Here is a 15,606-nt window from a genome sequence, read left to right as displayed (position 1 = left end):
GACTTCCCTCATGTATCTATGGAGAGTCACTTTCACACCCAGGCTAAGAACCTCTGCCTAAAAAGTTTGATGTTCCTGAAGTGTCATAACAAGGCTCATGCAGCCTATCAGCCCTTTACTTTGTTGCATCCTATTTTCCAGCAAATTTGGGCTGCTTGTACTTGACCCCTACTGTTACTTCTTTCTTCCAGTAGTATCTTCCCTTTCCATCTTCAGATATCTAAATTATTTGAGACTCAGCTGCTATCTCTTAATATCTTTTCTGATTCAATGAAGGACACAAATAAAGCACTTTACAATGCATATGGCATAAATATTTTCTAATTCTTTGATTCTCATTAATTGAATGACTTTTTCCTAATCTGAACACTTTTTTAAAAAATATTTTTAGTTGTAGATGGACACAATATTATTTATTTTTTAATGTGGTGCTGAGACTCGAACTCAGTGCCTCACACGTAATACGCAAGAGCTCTACCACTGAGCCACAAACCCAAGACTTTTTTTTAACACCACATTTTAATGCTTGTGAATTTGCTTTTGTTTAGAGTTTATGCACAAATAGTAAGCTCCCTTAGGCCAAAAATATTTCTTACTCATCTGATTATACTCCGTAGAAGTCATGCACAAGATAGGTACTTAATAAATCCTTTTTAATTGCAAAATTGAACAAAGGTTTTTTTTGGTCTTGTAGGATAACTTTTCCAGTAAGAAGTGGAAAGGGAAAGAAAAGGAAAGATGCAGATGAAGATGAAGACACTGAAGAGGCAAAAACCTTAATTGTTGAACCTCATGTTATTCCTAACAGGGGACCTTATCCTTATAACCAACCCAAACGGTAATTTTACTACCTATTCTAAGTGTTATAAATTTGCTGTTGCAGATGGATTACTGTTTTTATTTTAACTTAATTTTATTTATTTATTTGTTTATTCATTCATTCAGTTTTTGCAGTACTGGGGATTGAGCCCAGAGGTGTTCTACCACTATGCTACATTCCAAGCCCTTTTTATTTTTTATTTTGAGACAGGATCTCACTAAATTGCCAAGGCTGACCTCAAACTTAGAATCCTCCTGCCTCAGCCTCCTGCATTGCAAGGATCACAGGCGGGCACCACTGTACTTGGCTTTCTTATGCTTTTAAAACCTTAGGATACTTTTGTTTCTGGACTCTCTTTGCTTTTATTGTGTTAGCCAACTGAATAGCTTAGACATTTTAGGCTAATCTGTAATAATATTTCAGAAAGGAACCAGTTCAGGTACTCTGAGAAATAAATATTACCACACGGAGTTACTTTAATTTGAGCTGAGTTCTTATTTCATGACCCTGTGTTACATATAGCAGTAGCCCTAGTGCAAGTTGTACCATAACTAAAAAAGTGGTATTATATTTGGGAACTGCAGATGTTGCAGGCCAAAACAGGTCTAGAATGGGCTACGTGTATTGAAAAATAATTGGTCTTTCCGTAAGATTTATTCTTTTACTTGGAGGTATGAAGTATATAAATGTAAAGAGAGTGAAAGAACAAGGACAAATACAAAACAGACTTCTGGTCATTGTTGTCCAAATTTATACTAAATATCATTTATCTAATTCTAACCAGTTTTTTATTGACACTTCTGTTTACAGTAATACAATTCAGTTCACTCATACACAGATTGAGGCCATTCGAGCTGGAATGCAGCCTGGGCTTACTATGGTAAGAGAATTACTGTTACATATGTTGTTATGTGAATTTAGACCAGGAATAAGCACACGATTTTTAATGTATTCTTTGTGTGGTTTCTCTTTTTAAAAAAGAGAAATCTTAATTTATTAAGATTTGTCTTCTAGCCTAGAATATGATCTGTCTTGGTGACTATTCCATATGTACTTGAAAAGAATGTATAGTCTGTTGTTTTGGGGGTGGTATGAACTATAAATGTTAGTTAGATCGCTTTGGTTGATTTTTTTTTTTTTTTTAGTTCTTCTCTATCCTTGCTGATTTTTTTGTCTATTGAAATAGTAATTAATGTTGATTACTGAGAGAAGAAGAGTATTGACATCTTTGACTATAATCGTGAATCTGTTTCTCTTTCCATTTCTGTTAATTTTTGCCTAATGTATTTTGAAGTTTTGTAGATGAGTACATACCTCAAGGCTATTATGTCATCTTGGTGAATTGACCCTTGTATTATTATGTAACGTCTCTATCACTGGCAATTATCTTTGCTCTGAAGTCCATTTTGTCTGGTGATAATATGGTCACTGCATCTTTCTTTTGATTGATATTTTGATTGCTATTTCTTTTTGATCACTTCTAAACCACTTATTTTTTGTTTTCAAGTTTACTCTTCAACTCTGTCCTATTATACTATTGTCTTCCAACAAATTTTTAATTCGTTATTTAATCTTTCAGTTCTAGAATTTCCATTTTCTAGTAATGTGGTAATGTACTAACTTAGTGTTTGATGTGTTCATCTTTTTTTTTCTTTTTCTTTTTAGGTTGTGGGCCCGCCTGGTACAGGAAAAACAGATGTAGCAGTACAGATCATATCCAATATCTACCACAATTTCCCAGAGCAGAGGACTCTAATTGTTACTCATTCGAATCAGGTAAATATGTGCATGTATTTACATGCATGCATGCATGAGAACACTAGCACTTTGAGATTAAAGGTATTGGCTAACCCTTACAAGTAGGTTTTTTTTTTTCACTTAGTAGAATAAGTATTACTAAAAGATTAAGGTCTAAAATATATTAATGCTAGATTAAATTTAAAATCTTTGTGAAGTGTACTTGCTAATATCCTTACTACATTGAAGCACTGTATGTGCTATTAGTCCTTCTGAAGCTGGCAGAAAAAGGTAAGAACAAATTATTAATTCTGGAGCCAAATATAACAGGCAGTTCTGAGAACATCCTAAAATATGCTGAAATTTACATGGTCCTCTACTCCTTCAAAAGTACTTATTTTCTCAGAGTGTTTATTAACAGTGGTGACTTTGTTTGGCCCATTTTCAGAAGCTGTGTTCTACAAAGAAGTACAGAGTTTTGGGAATGTCAGTTTGTTCATTAAATCTACAGTTTGACTTATTTATTTTTAGTAATGCTATCCAGTTCATTCACCCATGTTTTTATAGGTAGTACTTTCAAAGTTTATGAATAATGGTGACTTGTTGTACAAAATGGTGAATTTATGCAGGGGACTTGTCTTGGGAAATTGATTTGGACTACATCTTGATAAAGGAAACAAAAATTATGGAACTTTTTTCTGCTACTTAGTAAATTTTAGTCTGTAATAATTATACCTATTTCTGAAGTCTTAGAATGAACAAAGACTTAAGTCAAGTTTTTAGCATAGTATTTTTTACTATTTTGCCCTACCTTGATAGTACTTTCTGCAGCGTCCTTTACTTGTGATTGACTTATATAGCATAGTCATAGAGAAGGTTATTTGCAAAAAGAACCAAAGAATTCATTGTTTGCTAAGGGCTTTTTTCCTTGAATTAACTGTTTTATTTGTTAGGTCTTCGTTTGCATGTATAATTCAAGTAGTTTCTTCAATATCTTTCTAATTCACAATGGAATATAGTTTTTCTGAGATTGTAAATTTTTTTGCTTTCTAAATCTATGTGATTCCTGTCTATGGGTAGCAAGTAATGCCAGGTAGTTTGATGGTTTGTATGGTCCTGAGTTTTGAATAGTGAGTATCAAAAGTTGGGGTAGTGGGAAATTTTTCTGAAAAATTATTAATCTCTTCAGTTTCTGAACTCTGCTGGAAGTTTGATAGTAAAGGGTATCATTTACATTATGTAGCTTGGATGATTATGAGACTACATGTTGATGAGTAGGGTTAGATTCATGATAAAGGAGGAGAAATGTTTGAATAGGGCTAATTTTTAAATGATGTCCATTGGTGTATCTGTTCTGTGAAACTTTTGCCTTTCTGCAAAACTTTATAACTACAGGGGTTTAGATAATGGATACTAGGATTTGAAGAACCCATAAATATGAATATTTCATAGGTAGAGAGAAGTAACTTCTAAATGGCTTTCATCAGAATAGTTTATGTTAAATGAGCACCCTGCTTATTGTATAGAGAAATTAAGACTTTCAGCTTAAGATTTGAATGATGCATTTTACCTTTTTCTGGTCCTCTTAGTGTAGTCTACCTATACACATTGTCTTCTCACTGTCCTTTTCCAACTGTGAAAAATTTTGATTCTCTGCAGCCTTGTAATTACTGTGAGTAAAATGAAACTCAGTGTGGTGAATTATTTTAGGAATTGTTTCATCTTGGAGGAAATAGCACCTGAACCAGTGCCTTTCTCTTTTCAGAAATTAGACACTCAGATTTCATGGGTGGGTAGTTTTTATGGTTTCCAGTTATTCATTTGGCCAAATGTAAATATGGCAATATCAGAAATCAATAAAACTATTCTTTTGTTTAAATTTTAAATGGCCTAGTATAAGACCTGTTTCCTTCTATTTAGATTGCGATTCTTATTGAGCAGTACTCTGTCCTTCTAAATGTTAGTTTCTGTTATTTTCAAAGATATCTAACTGAGTCTTTGAAAGTCACCATTAACCTTTTTGCTTTATTCTCCAGGCCCTGAACCAGTTGTTTGAGAAAATCATGGCATTAGACATTGATGAGCGCCACCTGCTGCGTCTTGGTCATGGAGAAGAAGAGCTGGAGACAGAGAAAGATTTCAGCAGGTAAGCAAAAGATAGTGAATTTTGAAACATTGTACCAAAGAATATTTAACTTTTTTCTTCTTTTGTTAAAGATACACCAATAGAAAAGAACTATGAATGATCAAGTGTAATTCTCAAATTTTTAGTATAACCCACTTAGACTATATGTTGTTTATACCATGTTTTCAAGTATACAGTCATTTCTATGAAGAGAATTATCACGTTCTTCATTACAAAATTGCGAATTGCTGTTTGTTTTCTGTTTCTTGAAGTAATTTTTTTTTGCAGGGTACCGGGAATTGAACTCAGGGGCACTTGACCACTGAACCACATCCCCAGCCCTATTTGTATTTTATTTAGAGACAAGGTCTCACTTTTGCTGAGGCTGGCTTCAAACCCGAGATCCTCCTGCCTTAGCCTCCCAAGCCGCTGGGATTACAGGCATGCACCACTGCACCCAGCTTATTGAAGTAATTTTTAATGTGGCCAGTTTAAAACTGTTCAACTTTAGATGATTCCTTTTTCACATATTATCTTGACATTTAATTTACATTTTTTAGCTACTAATTAAGAGGTTGATTTAGAGAAATGTAAATTAAATTAATAGTTTAATAATAGTGTAAGTTTTAGAGCTTATTGCTAGTTTAGCTGTACTTTATGATTAATATTACTTATTGTAAGTTGGCTAAAATTTTACAGATCAAATTTCTATTGCCATTAATATTTTATGTTTATCTTCAAAGTTACTTTATATTTCATTTCATTTATATTTAAATTTATTTTTAAAGCACAGTTTCAGATGATAAGCATAATTAACAGCTGAACATATTGAATATTTGGTTATTGATCATACACATTTAAAAGGGTACTAAATTAATGCATCATGTCTCTTCTGAGTTCTTGTAGTACAGAGATCACCAAATATTTAGCTTATAAAAGTCAGTGTGTTACACAGAACAACACATCATAAATTATTGACTCTACCAGTGATACTTCCCTAAAGTTTTCCCATAGTATTTTCTCATGTTAAAGCTAACTTAAGAAAGTGGATTAGACTCTAAGATCCGTAATTCAGAGTTCAGTGAACATAAAGGTGCTGATGAAATGCTTAATAATGCAGTGACAGTTACATTGCAGTAGAATTTATAGTTCTTAAAGGTATTATAGTAGAAAATGATTTTTAAATAACTTCATGTGCTACTATATTTTAGGGGGAAATGTGTTTTTTGCTTTCTGATACACATGCTAAGCTCTGTATATGTATGTGCTTATTCATTTGAGCATGTTCTTTCATTTCTCTTTGTCATAATTAGAAAGAAAAATAATATCACTTTTCCTAAAGAAAAAAAATTTAAAACCTGGTAAAATAGTATAGGGGCAGGTGACCAATCATAATTACACTCCCTAAAAAAACTTTATTAATCTTTTTTTTTTATAATCAGGCTGTTTATTTGAGGTTTTGTATTTTTAAAAAACAATTTACAGTCTGTTTTTAAGTATAGTTTTATATTTACAGAATAATTGTACAGATAGTACATAGAGTTCCAATATACTGCTTTTTTAAGTTTAATGTATATCACAAGAATTGCAATTTTATAAGATCTAAGAACTCCTAATTTTTTTCTCATTATCAAAGTGTTCATTGTAGAAAAAAATTTAAACTGTATATAAGTAAACAGAAGAAGTTTCCTCTCTCAATGTTTTTATCCTTCTAAGTGGAAAAATTCTTCAAATCATAGACCTTATTTTTTAATCTCTTTTCTACTCTTCATCATTTCTGGCTGCCTCAAAGGTGAATTTCTGTATTATGAAGTATCTAGGAATATGACTTATCCCTGTACCTGTTCTTTAAACATGTTAATAGCAGTGATTAGACTGTTTTCAGTGTTGTAAGAGTTACAGGAGGCACTTCATTGTTATGGAGAGTATATATGCGACTTTGAGTTCAAAGTCTGGTTCCACTACTTTGTTTCCTAACTCTGTCAAAGTCTGGTTCCACTACTTTGTTTCCTAACTCTGTCTTTGGACAGGGTTGTTCCCAAGCATCTATTTTCTTATTAATTCAGCAAATATTTAGGAACCTGATAGGTTTGGGTACCAAGCTATATGTTAGGATATACTGATTACTTTTTAAAGCTTTTGGAAATAATCTAATCTCCTTCCATGATAATGCAGAACAGTTCTATTCAAAGTCGTCAATCTGTAGACTGTTCTTGGTCCTAGCACCAGAATGCACTGTACTCCCTTCTTTGTGGAAATTTTATTTGGAGCAGTGGGGTGATAGCCAAACTAATTGATTTACCCCCACACAGACCCAAATCACACTGAACTTGGGTATACTTTAAGTAGCTTTTGGTGTAACATAATCCAAGAACTACCACATACAAATATAAATTGTTTTCTGCTGTTTTTCCTTTTTGTTTGTAGTTCTATTAATTATTTTCTTTAATTTCGCTAGTAGTTTCCTTCAAAGTCTCTTCATTAAAGAGTTTTGCATTTTTACCTAATTTAAATTTTTAGGTATGGAAGAGTTAATTATGTCTTGGCTCGAAGAATAGAACTTTTAGAAGAAGTCAAGCGACTGCAGAAGAGTCTGGGGGTTCCAGGAGATGCTTCATACACTTGTGAAACTGCAGGTTATTTCTTCTTATATCAGGTAAGATGTTAAAGGTTTTTAAATTATACCTAATTATAATGTGGTCCCAGTTGAAAATTGGGATGGGCTCCCAAGATTCTTCTTGAAAGTATATTTTTTGTTGTTGTTGAGCAGATTAAAATATATGGTACTGCCAGAGCTATATTTATAAATGTTAAGTGTTTGTATTTTTTATTATCTTTAATTTTCTTTGCTAAATAACTTCGGCTGATGACTCATTCAGTGAAAGGCCAGTGTTGGCAAGCTTTAAATTTTTTTTCTTTCTTGCCTTTACAAAGTTTCCCCCCCTCTTTCCTACCTCCCTTTTTCTCCTCTCTTATTACTGTAGAAATCTAACTACATTTTCTAGCCTCCCAGTGGTAACAAAGTACAGTTCTATAATTTTATTATCTCATTAATCAACTAATAAAGGAAAACATTTTTCTTTCAAATCTCCCAAAATAAATTATGTCTTAGAACGAAGTGCACACTGGGACTGTAAATTAAAATTTCTGTTGACTTCTTTGAGTTTGAAAAACTGTGAGAAATAGCCAATAAAATAAATAAAAATAAACTTTATTTGACTTGCTAATAATTCTAAAGGATTGATAATCAAATAATGAATATTCTATATGAAAGAATGAGTTCATGCTTATTCTGAGGAGATAGACAAACGAGTTGAGTATATTCAAAATGAGCAGATTTCATGATTTCTTGTAAAGCAAGGAAGGCATGCACTGTCTTGCAAAGTTTACTATTAGACTTAGACTATTTAGAATTTTGAAGAATGGAGAAAAAAAATCATGCTTAAATGTCTATTTGACAGGGAAAAATCATTTGTTTCTCAGTAAAACCTACTTTTTAAAGTAGGAATAATCTCTAAATTTTGAAAAAGTGAACTCAATTGAAGTTTCACAGTGTAGATCAACAGTTTTTTACATAAAGGAATCACATCAGGAAAGCATTTCACAAGGTCAGATTCCTAAGTCCTTCCCTAAAAGCATTCAGTAGGGATGGGAATTGTGTTTTTATTTAGCTCCTCAGATATTCTGCATAAGGACTACACTTTGAGACACACTGAAATTTTAACAAAAAAAGCTTTGGGAAATTATAAAAATTGAAGTTAAGTAGAAACTGACTGGTTAGTTACATAGCTGACATCGTACAAGGGTGTAATTGAACTGTATCACGTAAGTCACAAGGTGTGCTTTCAAATGTATACTCAGTCCAAAGTCAAATGTTCTAAAGAGATTTGGGAAAAAAATACAAAGGTGTAAGAGAAGAGTATACCTGCCCTCCCCTCTTCTCCTCTCCTCAAGTCCTGAAACGACTTTGAATTTCTCTCCAGTTTCTGCATTTTTTATTAAAGATCTTTTTTTCTTCTTTTTTCTTCTTAAGTTCTAAGGTTACTTTTTTTATTAGTTTTCTCTCAGTGACTTGGATGGGAAATAGTTATAAGACTGCATTTTTTTTTCTTCATCTAGCAGATCTTATTTTTATTAGATTTAGTTTTATCATTTAAAACATATTAGCTGGCAAAATAAACCTTGAGTCCTTTTTCCTACAGGTAATGTCTCGTTGGGAAGAATATATCAGCAAAGTAAAAAATAAAGGCAGTACATTACCAGATGTTACGGAAATCTCCACTTTTTTCCCTTTCCATGAATATTTTGCAAATGCTCCTCAACCCATTTTTAAAGGCAGATCTTATGAAGAAGACATGGAAATTGCTGAAGGATGTTTCAGGCATATAAAGAAAATCTTTACTCAGCTTGAGGTAAGAATTCTCATGTGCTTTTAATTTTCCTTTAAAGATTTTTTATTTTGTTTAGTGTTTTTTGTTCAATGAAGTAACTGTGGAATGTTCAGATGTTACAAATCAGATTGTTACTTTTAAGTGAAATTATTAAAAACACATTTATAGTTTTAGTTCAAGAAATAAGCAAAAATTAAGATGAGTTATATCCTCATTATTCTGATTTTTCTGGTGTGAAGGTCTTAGTTCTTAAGAAAAGAATGCTTCCATCAGGAAATTTAACAGTCAGCTCCCCTCTACTCCCCCACCCCCCGACTTGGTGCTAGAGATCAAATCCAGGGCCATACTAGGCAAGCAGTTGAGCTCTGAGCTATGCCCCCAGCCCCAATGATAGTTCTTTGAGAATTTGAAACTACCATGTGGCCTTTCTTAGTTTCTCATACCTCTTGATCAGTAGGCAAAAAGTGAAGTTTCATTGTTAGCCAGGATGATTGATCCTGATATTAAAATTAAATAAGAATCATCAGTACACAGAGGAGACAGAGAAGATACATCTGGAACCCTGGGTTCCCTGGGATGTCTCCCTGTAGCAAACATCATTGGAAAAATATAGCAATCATATAAAATATGATAATAAATAACAACTTTAAAACCTGTGAAGGAATGTATTATTGTATTTATGCTTCAATAAACAGTAAGTCAAAAGGAAAAATATACTCAGTTCATAACAGTAGCTGCCTTACAAAGGAGTAGGGAGACTGGTACCTTACCTGTATCAGTGATGTTTAAATTATTAAAGAAACAAGGTAAAAATATTAAAAAGATTTGGTTCAGTATGGGTAATGTTCAGATTTAACAAACTTGATATGGGGCACTCTGCCTGGGCCTGTTTGTTCCTCACACCTTCTGTTGTCCATCCTCAACTTCCACTGTGGTTGAGATTCAGGCTGATCTTTGCAGGTTTCATGTCCCAGCTGCTTATGTCAGTTGACTTAACGCTATGTTTAACCACATCTTGAGAGATGAGGCAAGAGTTTATAAAAGGGAGAAGCCAAGGTATTTCTTCTTTAGTTACCTTTGCCTTGTGTTTCATCTCTCCATGACTCCTGGATTGGCCCACTGTGGTTCCAACTTGTTTTGTGACCTGTGACCCTAGTCACTGATCTCTGATAACACCAGTTTTATCTGCCCTAGTCTAGGAGTGGCAGAGACTTCTAGCTCTTCTCAGTTTCAGGGTTACTTTATTCCCATGTTGACTTTTCAGGTCATTTGTCATCTGTATAACCTGTTCATTGCTTAAATTCCTTTCTTTATAAATATTTGAAATAGTTTGTTTTCTAGAGGAATCTTGAATAATACAGATACAATAGTTATTGATATTTTATTCAGTTATCTTGTTTATATTCTGAATATTTAATCTTACACACTCATGCGTGTGTGCACACACACACACACAAACCAGTCCAATTGTAGCTTGATTATCAGCTATTATTTGAACTCAGTTGGCACCCAAATAATAACAAACAGGATTATGATTCATTAGGCTTAGTTTATTATATATTCATATTAATTTCTCATGAATCATTTGATTGACTGGATTGTATAGTTTTATGCATAAACTGTGTGTTACCCTAAAGTAATCTTTCACTCATCCCCACCTTATAGGAATTCAGAGCCTCTGAACTTCTCCGCAGTGGACTGGACAGATCTAAATACCTGTTAGTGAAGGAAGCCAAAATCATTGCTATGACCTGTACTCATGCTGCCTTAAAACGCCATGACTTGGTAAAGTTAGGTTTTAAGGTAAAGATTTACATTTTAGTTCCTTACTTCATCTCTATTAAATTGTTAGTTTTTTGTCATTTTACTTTTTTTCAATTACCTAGCTTTTTCCCTTGGATATTGGCTCACTCCTATGAAAGTTCTCATTTATAGTTTCTTTAAAATGTCTCTTTAATGTGAATAATAATATCCAATGTTTATATGATTAGTGAACTTAAATCTAATTTTTCTAAGTTTGTTTATTAGTATTTTGTCTACTAATTAGCATAACCATGTGGTTGCTTAACCAGATTCTCAAACTTGTTAAGGTTTTTTTTGTGGGGTTGGGGGTCAATACTAGGTATTGAACACACAGGGGCACTTAACCACTGAGCCATATCCCAGCCCTTTTTATATTTTATTTAGAAACAGAGCCTCACTAAGTTGCTGAGACTGGCTTTGAACTTGTGATCCTCCTGCCTCAGCCTCCCAAGCCACTGGGATTACAGGCATGTGCCACTGTGCCTGGCAAGGTTTTACTTTAAATATCACTTGTTAAAAAATCTCCAAACAGAACTAAAAACTATAAGTAACATGTCACAATGTTTGTTACTTGTAAGACATTTGTATGTTTACATTATTCAAATATTGAATATGCATCTGAAATGAGATGTTTTATCACATGACAAAGACAAAAGGATGGCCTGATAGCCTGTTAACCTATGACTGAATTGAAGTAGGGTAATGATGGAGCCAAAAATTCGAATTTGCAGACTCTTTATGACTTTGATACTGATATTTACCTAAACTCCAATTTTAATACAAATCATTTAATTTTCCTGCAGTTGGTTTATCTGTTTAAAATAGGTTTGTATACTTGTTTGAATTCAAAGTTAGCCGTTCATTTGTTTATGAAAGTAACAGGATTTTAAGACATATGATCAAATTGAAAGATAGTGCTAAATAAATTCAAGATGATAGAATTGTCATCTTGGAGGAGAGGTTCCTCAGGTGCAAGGTAGGACAAATACGATAATTTGTTAAAAAGTAGTGTGAACTTACCCTTTTGCAAATTATTAGTGAGAAGTTTTCACCTGAATATTTTGTTCTTGAGACTGTCATATAAAACATACTTTGACTTTGATATTAAATTCTATTAGTTAAATAACAAGGGGAAATTATACAATCATAACTAGCATTTTATTCTTTCATTCAGTTTTTCACACAAATTCCAAAAATATTGTTGCTTATCAAATTTTCATTAATCCTATTCTGTACTTAACATATCTAAAGGTGTTTAGCATGAGTGGTGAAAGATTTTTTAAAATATTTTTAATGCTGTACATAGGTTTTCAAACCTAAGAGTTTATAAACCTATAGATCTACTTAACATAAGAGAGTTAGTCCTCTACTCCCTTGAGCACGCCATAAGACTTGCTTCTTTTTTTTTTTTTTTTTCTTTCCCCTCCCCCTGACACAATGTGAAAGATTTGAAATCAGGAGGGGATGTGATCCTATGACTGTTTGCCAGTGGCTTAAGGGAAGCAAGACAGGAAGGGAAAGGACTAATGTGGTGTCCTGACTAGAGGGTTAGTTCTGGTAGAAATAGTGAAAAGTAAAAATAGATTCTAGAGGGAGTTTTGAAGGTAAAATTGACACACTTTGGTGTTGGATGGAATGCCTGGGGTCAAGACAGAAATGGATTGTCAGGATGAGTGTAAGATTCATAAAGGGGAAAAAAAATTACTCCAAAATACTATACAGGGTAAGAATATAGAAATGGGGCTGGGGATATAGCTCAGTTGGTAGAGTGCTTGCCTTGCAAGCACAAGGCCCTGGTTCAATCCCCAGCACTGCAAAAAAAAAAAAAAGGAAATTAAGAATATAGAAATTACCTCATATATACCAATAAACCAATTCTTGCTTATGTAGAATGTAAAGAAATAAACTGAAAAGAACTAAATAGATATTGCAATCTAGGAAATGATGTACAAAATCTACTCAATGCAAACACAGTTAGGGGGAGAGAGGGTCTTTCCTTAGGTTAGAGATGTGAATTGCAGATGCAGGCGTATAATGATAAATGAAGAATTTATATGTTGTTATTTTTATCTGAAATTCTTATGTTTTTGACAGTTGCTATGGTTGTAGTGGTAGTTGTTTGGCATTTGAGGTATTTTTCAACAAATTTTTCTCTTTCTTTTTTAGTATGACAACATTTTAATGGAAGAGGCTGCTCAAATTCTGGAGATAGAAACTTTTATACCTCTTCTCCTACAGGTAAGAAATTAAGATCTGAAACAAAAAGATTTAAGAAGTCTTGGGGAAAACATCTGAAAGCTGTACAGTTTAGAGGTGCTAGTTTTCACAATTTTATGTTCTCTTTAAAAATTCATTTTGTTTGCCATTCTATTTTAAGTGTGCAAGTTTCCTTTAATCTATTTATAGACCATTTAGTAATTTGTTTTGCTTTTGGGAATAGTATTCTAAAAATTCATGGTTTATATCTACAAAAAGTGGCTTTGGAAAGACTAATTTTATTTAAGAAATTACATTGTTATTCATTTTAAGAGGAAGATGTTATATTTTTCATTTCTTTTGTTAGAGTTATTCTAGAATTGTTTCTGATGTTCACTGAATACTTTGGTTTATTTTATGGCTGTTTTTGAGATAAATGGTGATATATTAAGAATTTTATGTACAATATTCTTCACTATTGAAGCATTAAAAACAATCTGAAATTCTCTGTGTAATTTAGAGTAGTTATATTTTTAATTGCGTTAGAAAAATTTTTATAAGCCAAACTATCTGGAACTTGGAATATGTTTTATTCAACACAGGCTATGTTTCAAGGAATAAGGAAGCATGTAAAGTAGGAAATTAATAGTAGTGGTGGAGGAAATTAGAGAAGATACAGTTTTTACTGTCTCAAGTTCAGAACAGGCATAATTGTTAAAGTGTTTATTTTGCCATTTCTCCATTTCTCTTGGGTCTTCTCTCTCTCTCTCTCTTTTTGTTTTTTTTCCCTGTGACTTTACCAAATATTAACCTAAGCCTTCAAGACTTCTTTAGATTGCCCTAACTGTTGAAGTAGGCTAATTCCATGCTTACTTCTTCAAGTCTTCCTCCCTCCTTTGCCCAGTGTCAGCCAAGAGCAATGATACCCATACCTGATTGGTACATTATCCTACAAATTTGCCACTCTTCTCTATGGGATCTGGCGAAGGTCAAGAATTTCAGTTAATGATGCCATTTGATGAAGAAAAGTCTTTTGCACAATAACTGACTAATGCATTAAGTGTAGTATTTTACCATTTTCTACCTTTCATTTCTAGAATCCTCAGGATGGATTTAGCCGACTGAAACGATGGATCATGATTGGTGATCATCACCAGTTACCTCCAGTCATTAAGAACATGGCCTTTCAGAAATATTCAAACATGGAGCAGTCTCTCTTTACTCGCTTTGTCCGGGTTGGTGTTCCTACTGTGGACCTCGATGCTCAAGGGAGAGCCAGAGCAAGGTAAAGGCAACAGAGAGAAAAAACATTTCTCTGAAGGACATCAGCTCTATTATCCAAATATTTGTGAACATCTCATATAAGGTTTTTACTTGTCATTTGCAAATCTGAAAGTACCTTTATTGCTCTCTGCTTTAAAGGTGTGATTTGACTAAATAAGTTATTGTCTTCATTATATTGAGACTAACTTAAGTGGCTTATAATCTAAAAACTTCACTTGTTCCTACCTGTTTCTTCATGTCCCTAAAAGATAAAGAGTTAATATATTTTTGAAACCTAATGCAAAAGTATACCAGAGATTACAACAATTCTCACTTCATGAAATACCATCCCCATCTTGTAGTTACTCCCAATGTCCTCAATTTACAGATTCTTCCCTGATTTTTTAATTTATGGCATAACAATAGCAGTTACCTCAGAGAGTGCAATAGAGCTACCATTTTGTAATGTTTTCAGTCTCTTGACCACTGGTTACTTGAAGTAAAGAGACTAAGGATGAAAAAAATTATTGCTAAAGTGGTGAGAAAAAAAATGAGCAACATGAAAATTAAAGAAAGCAAAACCTCCTTAGAAACCTCCTGTGTGTATTTAAAGGGATTCAGCATTACTAATCTTTCCTGTTTTGCGGGGGGATTTGTCTTTGGAAAGCTTGTGCAACCTTTACAACTGGCGATACAAGAATCTAGGAAACTTACCCCATGTGCAGCTCTTGCCAGAGTTCAGCACAGCAAATGCTGGCTTACTATATGACTTCCAGCTCATTAATGTTGAAGATTTCCAAGGAGTTGGAGAATCAGAACCTAATCCCTACTTTTATCAGGTAAGAAAAAATGTGAAACTTTTAAGTTTATTTTGCATTTGCCTGGTTGAAATACTACCTAATTGAGTGATACTGAACCATTTGGCTAGCCATTAGAAATAAGGAAAGTTTAGAGCCCCACCTTACAACACAAAAGTCATCAATTTTCAGATGAATTAAAGGTACATCAAACGTACTAGAAAGTAGAAGTTAATATTAATGAATATACAATGTTGTAAGAAAGAGCTTCCTAAGCTTGTTAATAAAAGCAAAAGTCAGGTCTGGGGATATAATAGCTCAGTTGGTAGAGTGCTTGCCTCATAAGCTCAAGGCCCTGGGTTCAAATCCCCAGCACCGCAAAAAAAAAAAAAGAGCAAAAGTCATAAAAGAAAAATATTGATTGATTCAAGAGAAAAATTTACATTCTCAAATAATGGGTTGAATTCTGCATAT

General features: G+C 33.2%; 1 protein-coding gene across 1 annotated transcript in view; it reads left to right on the top strand.

Annotated features, from left to right (window-relative positions):
• The window catches only part of AQR (aquarius intron-binding spliceosomal factor), a 108,875-nt gene that overhangs the window by 71,105 nt on the left and 22,164 nt on the right, over positions 1–15,606 (top strand). The window contains 10 exon segments of the mRNA XM_079127489.1: positions 695–838; positions 1,631–1,700; positions 2,486–2,596; positions 4,594–4,703; positions 7,203–7,338; positions 8,885–9,094; positions 10,739–10,876; positions 13,043–13,114; positions 14,170–14,357; positions 15,003–15,174. Coding sequence (XP_078983615.1) covers positions 695–838; positions 1,631–1,700; positions 2,486–2,596; positions 4,594–4,703; positions 7,203–7,338; positions 8,885–9,094; positions 10,739–10,876; positions 13,043–13,114; positions 14,170–14,357; positions 15,003–15,174 — 1,351 coding nt within the window.

Source organism: Sciurus vulgaris (assembly GCF_902686455.1).
Source record: "Sciurus vulgaris genome assembly, chromosome: 2".
Classification (NCBI taxonomy): domain Eukaryota; kingdom Metazoa; phylum Chordata; class Mammalia; order Rodentia; family Sciuridae; genus Sciurus; species Sciurus vulgaris.
The sequence above is the reverse complement of the archived record's forward strand: the minus strand, read 5'-3'. Positions and strand labels throughout refer to the sequence as shown.